At 45.1% G+C, this 10,000-nt stretch overlaps 1 protein-coding gene across 1 annotated transcript in view; it reads right to left on the bottom strand.

The window, feature by feature from the left end:
- The window catches only part of ptprr (protein tyrosine phosphatase receptor type R), a 46,368-nt gene that overhangs the window by 22,858 nt on the left and 13,510 nt on the right, over positions 1 to 10,000 (bottom strand). Inside the window, exon 5 of the mRNA XM_063216855.1 lies at positions 7,349 to 7,851. Coding sequence (XP_063072925.1) covers positions 7,349 to 7,851 — 503 coding nt within the window. The remainder of the gene's footprint in view (positions 1 to 7,348; positions 7,852 to 10,000) is intronic.

Consider the following 10,000-nt stretch of genomic DNA (forward strand, 5'->3'; position numbering starts at 1 on the left):
CAATTTCAAAATGACCAACATTTGGTATATAAAAGGAATATGTAGGCACATAGGCCCTATTTCTAAAATATGATGAAGCATTATCAAATGCCTTCAGTGGTACAAATTAAAAAGGGCTCATTACCATTTGTTATGGGTAAATAGTAGGCTAGTTAAGTTCAATCTACTATGAGAGAGAGAGAGAGAGAGAGAGAGAGAGAGAGAGAGAGAGAGAGAGAGAGAGAGAGAGAGAGAGAGAGAGAGAGAGCTCATTGGACTGGTTAACACCCATGTTAAGAGTGAGGTTTTTTTTCCAGCTCTCTGGGACAGTAGCACAGCAAAGGCTTTCTATTGTGAGTTTGGCCAATCGTTTTTTCCCACAACTGGATCAAGAAACAGCACAAATTGAAGTGAATTCCATGCATGTCAAATACTAACATTTCCCTTACACGCGGCACGCGATGTAAACGCAGGTAGCGATGATGCATGCGATTAGCGATTTGGACGAAGATCCTTGCATCTCGCCGCGTCATAACGCATCGTTGCGCACATGTTCTGTTACTCACCCGATGTTACATGTTTGCACACATGAACCAACGACAATACCCCCACAGTCACTGCCTAATGCTTTCCCCTCATTCTGTGTTACCCTGGGACTAATTATCTAACCAATACATACAGTACCAGCAGCTTGCTACATAGCTCGTTCTGTCATTGCCATAATTCGTCAAGTCAAACTTATTTATAAAGCACATTTAACGACTCGTGTAAATTGATCTCTGTCACTCTTACGTTGTACTTGAGGCCTTTTGCTGGCATCTGCGAAAGTGGAAGCACTGGATGGTCTCTTCAAATATCTCATACTAATATCCATGATGATTAACTTGAAACAGTTAGGCAGGCAGGCAACTATACAACGTGAATGTGTTTACATTCCCTGGATCCTGATTGGTTCTCTCCGACGCCGCCGAAAGGCATTGGTTGGAAGGTCACATACCTGAATACAGAGCAGATGAAAACGATTCCTACTAAAGTGTTAAGTGTGTTCAACAATATTTTTTAAAGACACCAAATTTATTTTGGATTATTCCAACGGCAGATCACAAGGCGCAGGGAACTTTGACGTGCGTAATTGCCATTAAGAGCTGCGTAAACGCTATTTAGAGGTGGGTAAACGCTATTAGAGGTGGGTAAACGCTATTTCCTAAATTCCAGAGGTGCGTAAACGGCGTTTACGTGCGTTTACCCTCCACTACAGCCCTGTATGTAATGTATAATAATGTAATGTAATAATAATGTATAACGATCCTGTGTATTGTGATAGTGGTAGTAGTACTGTGGTAGCCTAGCAAAGGTTTCTCAATGACTATTATTACAGCGTTCCACTGATGGAACGGTGCACATTAAGGGGCCACATGAATGATGCGGGCCAGGGCCCCTTGCCATCAACAGTGTGAAACAGGGGCGGTCACTCGCTGTACCAATAACAGGAGCATCATCCTGCCGCAATCAGTAGCGGGGCACGGCAGGAAGCCAGCAATATCCTGCACAGGAAGTCAGCTGACACGTCCCTGGTCCCGCCTTTCCCTTTTCGTCTGGCTCTGCTTCTGCTTCTTGCTCCTGCACAGAGGCTTTGGAGCAGGGAGATAAGAGGGAAGAGCTCTCGCAGGATAGGACACGCTACTGACAAGAACGTAGGACACTACTGACAATGTGCTCCTGGGGGGTGGCCAGTGGGAAGGACAGTGCCCTGAGAAAGGTTGTGGGGTTCAACCCAATGATGCCTAAAAGACAGGCAGAAAAACGCCTGCTAAATTCCTTTGGCATTTTTGGGAAAAGGCACTGCCAGCCAATAAAAACATAAATATCATAAAAACATTACGTTAATTGTATTTAAAAGCTAAGACCCTCATCTCTCCTTATCATATTCATCTTACACCATCAATTTACTTTTACTTTTACTTTTGACACCTCTGCTTTTGGCTTTGTCCTTTCAAAATCCCATAGCTATGGTTGTGCAGGTTGAAAAGAGGCGTTTTTGTCAGCAGCCCAAGTCAGTAACTCCAACGCCTCCTCCTTTGGCTCTCTCTTCAGCAGCAATGGCTGTCCCCCTATGACTTCAGACGTCTCCATTGTTGCCTTGGCTGGCCATTATTATTATTCTCTCTCTCTCTCTCTCTCTCTCTCTCTCTCTCTCTCTCTCTCTCTCTCTCTCTCTCTCTCTCTCTCTCTCTCTCTTCATTAGAACATTCCAAATCATCTCTTCCTGTGTTCCCACCCTGAGACCTAGTCGTCCCCCCCCACTATCGTCATGACTACCTCCACCCACCTACCATCAACACCTCCCACCATCATCTCTCTAAACTCTATCTCCACTATGATCCACTCCCCTCAGATTAATCTTCCCCTCATCCTCTCTGCTCTCACCCAAACCAGTCTCCACCATGACCGCCACCTCTCCATCCTCTCTCCTCCCACACTCCATCACGACAGACACCACCATCTCCACTACCTCCACCACCACCACCAACATCACCTCCCCATCCTCTCTCCACCACCACCACCACCACCACCTCCCTATACTCTCTCCACCACCACCACCACCTCCTCATTCTCTCCGCCCTCCCTCTCTCCATCACGACAGACACCACCACCACCACTACCACCACCATCTCCACTACCTCCACCTCCACCACCACCACCTCCCTATACTCTCTCCAACGTCACCACCACCTCCTCATTCTCTCCGCCCTCCCTCTCTCCATCACGACAAACACCACCATCACCACCATCAACACCACCACCACCTCCCCATCCTCTCGCCCTCGAGTAAACAACCCTCATGACTGTTGAAATCTCTCTCTCTCTCTCTCTCTCTCTCTCCCTCTCTCTCTCTCGCTCCCTATTGACACATGAGAACCCGAGGTGTTTGTTGCTTCTCACCTCGAGCGTCGGCAGGGCAGGGGGCGAGCGGAACAGCGGGAGGGAGAGAGAGCCTGGAGGAGCTACAACAGACCAGTAAAGGGCCTACTCCTCACTCCACACGTAGGCGCCCTCAAACACTTGCCGGGAGCTGTGAAAACACCACGGCCGACCGCCGGGGTCAAATTCCACGACCTCCATTCAAGGCCCAGGCCGCCTTTAAGGCCAGGCCAGGCCAGGCCAAACCCTGGACTCATGCCCCGGCCTCAGAATAAATTATGTGATGAATAACCACGCGTGAGGTGGGGACAGGCAGGGGTCAGTTGTCCCGGGCCCAGGCAGAGGTGGGGGCCCCAGAATTGGGTCCTCTTTACATTGTATGTATAGGGTGGGGTATTGAGATGACTTTTGTCCCGTGCCTGCCCGGCCAAATCTGTCAGCGGCCATGGGTCGGACAAAGACGCACGGTACACACAATGTACACCACAATGTACTGTACGTGTACACCTATCCGGTCGGCTGGATATATCCATGATGGATAACAAACCATCGCAGAGGACATCCAGCCCAGCACATTGTTTAATGAGGAAACCGAGTAGAGTGATTTTTTTATATCAAATGCAAGACACATCAACAATAAAGGAAGGATATTCTTATCGCCCGTTGCGTGGCTAGGCTCCAAAAAACCCAAACATACAGGACACTGACTGACCTTCCCTGATAAACTCACAGCATTGGTCCCACGCGATGCTGTGCTGTGTGGGTAGTCATCAGCAGTCTGCCCAGGAGTGTTAAATAAGGGCAACCACTTTGGGAGAAAGCGGCAATCTGAAGCCAAGTAGGAGGTAACAAATGACTGTGAGTTCTTTTCATTATTCTAAGTTCTGTGGACTCACGCTTCACTGCCCTGCCTCTGTGGAGGAAACAATTTTCCCCACTGTCAACCTGGAACTGTCATGGAACTCTCATGACCACTGGACTTACTGTGGGGTGTGTGTGCGTGTGCGTGTGCGTGTGCGTGCGCGCGTGCGTGCGCGCGTGCGTGCGTGTGTTTGTGTTTGTAGACTTACTGTACCTGTCAAAACTCATTCTTGGTCATGCTAATCTCATGTCTACCTCTACTCACAGAATATGTTTATGCACAAATACCTTTTTTCTCATTTTTTCTTTATTTCCCTCCCCCAACTATCACCTGTGTCATATGTCTCTGAAATGTCCATGTCAGCATTATCTGTGTGTATTTTATGTAAGCTACTTGACACCTTAATTTCTCCCTGGGGATGAATAAAGTTACTCTACTAGCCATAACAACTTTTCCCCATTCAACGTCCCAATTGTAAATGAGAAAATGACCATTGAATTGCGCTTTTGCAAGATATTGAATTATTTTTTTGTCGACACTGACTTCTTGTGACATCATCACAAGGGCACAAGGACAAGGGAGTTGGGATAATGGAAAGAATCATGTGCCTTTGTGTGGGAACTTTGTGTGAGTCCACCATGTCCCACCAGAGGGTGCTCTTTCACATGTTTGTGTGTTATTTCTTGTTTGTGCATGGTGATGCCTTCTGACGTAATTCCTTGATTTGATCCATTTGTCCCCTTTTTCATTGTTAAGCCTTACTTAATATATTATTTGCTGTGCCATACCTTTATTTTTGTGAAACACATTGAACTGTCTCTGTGTATGAAATGCGCTGTACAAGTAAAATCGCCTTGCCTCGGGGTGTGAGACTACTGATTGCGATTTGACAAAACCACAAAGATTTGAGAGTGCAGTATTTGACAACGCAATTACTCTCTACGCAAATCCTCTACCTATTTACCCAAATCAGTCAAATAGGAACCAAGCCCTTTGTGTAATATATCTTCAACACATTTTTCTCTCTGTCACTCCACTCCCATGTAGTGCATGTTAATTACACACCTGTTGATACGCATTTTTGCATACTTTTGTGATGATCATGCCTATCACGTTGACAACAGCTGTGCTTGTATAAAATGCAGAGGCAATAGTACTGGCTCAAGTATCAGTGAGAGAGAGAGAGAGATGTAAGTAATATACTTACAGTAGAAGGTGTTATTTGAAGCAATGCCTCAACAAATGTTTGAAGTGTGTTATCTGATCTACCCTAATTCTCACTGAAAGGTGGATTAAATGCATTTTGAAACACAGTACTGTAATTTCTGAACCTTCAATCATAGTGTTAATGTAGCACTAAGGTTTTGTTTTTATTATTTATTATTCAGATTTTTACCTTGTGACAAACTGCCTAAAAACAATGGCCTGACTGCAGTAGATTACATTTGTAACACTTCAGATGGCTTCTTTGCTGAGTTGTTGATTCAAAAAAAATTTTTTTTATTTTCTCTAGCTTTGTCCAAAACAAATAAGACAAAAAGGGTGAGAGTAACAAAATGTTCTGGGTAGATTAAAAAAAAACACCCAGAACAACATTGTTCAGATCCTCATGCCAGCCAGAAGAAGGAAGCACCAGTGATATGTCTCTGAAATATCTTAACAGGACATGGTTTTAGGACATGGTGTCCTCATCCAAAGCACAATCAAGTGAATCAGTCACTGGAGGTTAAACTGAAATTGGCAAAGGAAATGCTCCTGAAAGCAGCATTCATCACTTGATATGTAAATTGTCATGTTCAATGATAATGCGTGCCTTAGCTGTGGAAAACACAGTTATGCCTGGCAATAAATTCCAAAAATGCAATATAGCCCACATTCGTATGCCGTCGGAGATGACAATTCATTTCAAAAGGAGATTTAGGTGCAAAAGGGATGTGGGACTAATGCTAATGTGGACCAAGATTCAGTAGAACGAATATTATTACAATTGATATATTTTACAATTGAGCGTGATTGAAGTTAGCGAGTCCAATAATGCTTAACCCAAAACAATAAGATAATGACATTGTTTTTGCACCATCTTGCCTTGAACGAATTGAACGAAATGTTGCAAGCTAAAAATGTTACCCCAGCATTTCTGTATAAAAACCTCATTTAGGCACGCGGTACATGATCCTCTGAAAAAACAGAATGTAGGCCTACATCAGAGATGTCAAACCTAGGCCTGAGTCATTTTATTTGGTCCACCTGATCATTTCAAAATGTGTACTACAGTTGGCCCACATACACCATTGATGTATAGCGTACCAAGACTTGAACATGAAATTTGGCGTGTCACAAGAATAGGAGAAAGCCCAGGCCAATGAAACAGCTAAGTCTAAAATGCAACACAATATGTGCAGGCACATTTGAACTACCACATACTATGATGGGGGAAACTGTGTGGAATTTAACTTAAAGTCTTAAGTGCATGCACACACAATTTTAGGCCATGTTTTAAAATAAATTATGAGTTTGGCCCGCAACTTTGTTACAGAATTTGATTTTGGCCATCAGTCAATTTGTGTTTGAGTCCCCTGGCCTACATAATGGGCCCCGTCCTCTTCCTGTGTCTAGGAGAAGAGATCAGTTTGTTCCTCCCCTGTCAGTGGAGCTAACCCTGTTTTAACTTCCTAACAGAACTCACCACTCCTCTAATTTAACATAGGCTACTCAAATTTCTATGATACTGAAATTCTTTAAATTATTTCTCAACCTCACAGACATTTTCAAACCCCAAAAACACCTCCCAATGTTTTTTTTTCCATTCTGCACTACAAAGGCAAAGTCTGCAGTAACTAGTTTAGACTGAAAAGGCTCTTCATTACACCTCCTTAATCTTGTGAGAACACCTTATGGTCCGAATGTGTCCCGTTTTAGAGATATCGCTATATAAAATTTGAAGTAACTACAATATCCAACCTAATACCAAGGTTTGAAGCCCTTTTTCTCAGTTTCAATGTTACCGTAGATACTTCACTTTACCCTTGTAGGGCAGCATACAGTCACCGCACAATCTCCCACCCAAAAGAAGTCTCACCAAAACTTCCTCCCCATAGGTGGTTCTAGCGAGGGGCCAGAATTGGCCAGGGCCCCTCCCCTATAGGTTCCTTGCCCCTGTTAAGGCCCCTGTGCTGAACAGCCAATGACTTTTTAAAAAAAAATCTAAACGCAACATGATATACATTTTTGTATAGTATATATTCAAAACATATATCTTTTGTATCTCTTTTGTATATATATTAATAATATCTCTTTTGCCAATTTATGTGCCCCCCTGAAAAAACACCTGACGAAGACCTTGCTGGTCGAAACGTTGTGCCATTTTTCACATTAAAATCATGACAAGGGAGCTTTTGCGGTGTGTGAATATTTTTTCTCCTTTTCTCCTTTATGCAATTTTTTATATTCTGCACCCGTAGCTAGTTGTTACTTTAAAGTTTAAAGTTTTGGGATGTGCGCGCACCTTACACTCCCCCCCCGCCGCCCTGAAAAACCCCACCCCAGCCCCCAGGGTAGTTTTGGTCTAGAACACCAACTGCTCACCTCTCCTGGAGGCCGGCTGCAGGCTTCATCCTGAAGGGGGAGTGGCTTGCCGAGAAGCAGGGCCGGACCTCAGCAGTGGTGGGCGGAGTGTAGGGGGGAGCGACTGCAGACTCGTGGGCGTGGCAGGAGACGAGGCTGTGGGCCACGGGGATGATGGGCACCGCGATGGGATGGGAGGAGGAAGACAAGGAGGAGGGGGAGCTTGCGGAGTGGAGGACTGGATGACTGAACGGGCGAGCAAATGGGTACGCGGGTGTGACGCTTGCGGCGGGTGCTTTAGGGACCGGCCTGGCCTGCACCATGCTGCTGCTGGGAGGAGGAGGAGGGGGAGGTGGGGGGTGCTTTGGCGGAGGTGGAGGTGGAGGTGGAGGTGGCGGTGGGGTTTTCGGGGGCGCCGGGAGCACTGGGATGGGGGTCAGGCGGACGTCGCGGGGGCCTGGCGGCGGCGGGGCTTTGACTTGGCGGTCGGAGTATTCAACCTTCTCCTTCAACCGGTACAGAACCTGGAGAGTGGAAACAAATAAAACAGTTGAATTTCAATGTCTGTGCATTTTGTTTTTTCAAGACAATACTTTTACAAGCAGTTTATCCAGACATGGAAAACACATGTCTACTTCTTCACGTTCATTTGAGGGAAGAGAGAACATAATTGAGGACGTGTAAAGTCATGACGATGACTCTCCCATGGACCACATCACAGCTGTAGCAGGCTATTACACTAAGTCTTTGAAAGAAACAGTCCAGAAGATATTGAGTGTGAGAGTGAGTGAGAGTATTGAGTTGACAAATTCTGTGCAGCCTCAAACATTTTCCCTGGACACTAAACACTAACAACACTCTTTCGCATCACACTTGATCGAACACTGCTTGTAGAGGTATCAAAAGTAAAAGTAAATGTATGGTGTAAGTCCAACACTAGCACATGATATTACATACATGATACATGATACATCCAAGAGTAATGGAAAGCAGTGAGAGAAAGAGGAGGAAGAGAGGGAGAGAGAGAAAGAAAGAAAGAAAAAAGAGTGCTTGAAGAGACATGCCCAGCTCCTGCAGGCACCTGACGGCGGTGGAATTTGTACTCTGCTCTGGGTGATTTGCCAGAGTTGGGGTTACTGCAGCAGTTCCCAAAGTTTTTTTGGACTCACATGTCAGCCACTAATATACATGCCGAATGACTATCTGTCTATATGACTGACTGGCTATATAAGTGACTTGTGAGTGAAATTTAAAATAAAGTGTTTCCCGAACTTTTAGAACTGTGACTCCTTTTGAACACCCCTCCACCCCCCAATCCTCATCCCGCCTCTTGCGCAACCCGACCATATTTCACACAGGAAGCATTTTTTGTCCATTGCTATTGCTACACAGGCATAATAAATACAGTACATTTATTAACCAACTCATCCATGGATTTATGTTAGCTGTTAAATTGTGGTTTCCCCATTTGTATGCAAAGTCCCTTCTCTCTGTGTTCTCTCTGCACCTCCACAAACCCCCCAGGAGGGGGTCCTGGCCCCCAGTTTGGGAACCACTGGTTTCCAGTAGTACTGTATGTACCACAACAGCAGAGCGAAGGCCTTTATGAGCTGGGCAAGCTGGCACAGCAGCCTCCGGCTGACTACTGACTACCGAGCACATGCCACAACCACGGAGGGTTGAGCAGAGGACAACACACAGAAGCTGTGTGTGTGTGTGTGTGTGTGTGTGTGTGTGTGTGTGTGTGTGTGTGTGTGTGTGTGTGTGTGTGTGTGTGTGTGTGTGTGTGTGTGTGTGTGTTTCTGTGTGTGTGTGTCTGTGTGTGTGTGTGTGTGTGTGTGTGTGTCTGTGTCTGTGTGCTGTACAGTGCCCCCCCCCCCACACACACACACACAGAATTGGGTTGAGTCATCAATGTAATATTGTAACAATGTAAGGCATTGTACATCATGACATGTATATTTCTGAGGGCTCATAGGCTAGAATTACAACACATACCCTAAAAAAACACCATGCTAAGTCTGGTGTCACTTCCGTAACAGTATAAGCGCTAACAGATCACACTACAAGGGAAGTCACAAACTGACTTGTTTTGGCCTTACCTTCATTGGTTTACAGTGAAACAAACATACAGTTGTAAAGAGACAGAGCCCTCTTGTGGTCCATAACAGAAATTGTATATTACCTTAAACTTAGCTGACGCTTTTATCCAAAGTGACTTAATTATTTTCAGGGTATTGGTTACAGTCCCTGGAGCAATGTGAGGTTAGGTGCCTCCCTCAAAGACAGTTCACCCATAAATGGAGGCGTAGGGAAAGGTCAGGTGGGATTTGAACCTACAATCCCCAGGCTAAAAGACCAAGTCTCTAACTACCAGGCCACGACTGCCCCAACATACTGTGGAGGGAAAGTAGCTTAGATTCCCCTCTAAACACTATCTGCTAAAGTTTGTCACTGACTAGTTTGGTCTTGCAGACTGTGCTTGTGTTGTGCAATATGCAGACACATCATCTTAAATCCTTGAACACAATAATAAATGTCATGTAAGCTGCTAGACATATTGAGTAGGCTGCTAGAGTAGTCTAGGAAATGTGTGGTATGGCAGGATGTAAATTGATAAATCACCAGAAGTCTTTCAAGACGTTATGAATTCTGTGTCTCACACATGCAAAA

This window comes from Engraulis encrasicolus, chromosome 15 (genome assembly GCF_034702125.1).
Source record: "Engraulis encrasicolus isolate BLACKSEA-1 chromosome 15, IST_EnEncr_1.0, whole genome shotgun sequence".
NCBI classification, from domain to species: domain Eukaryota; kingdom Metazoa; phylum Chordata; class Actinopteri; order Clupeiformes; family Engraulidae; genus Engraulis; species Engraulis encrasicolus.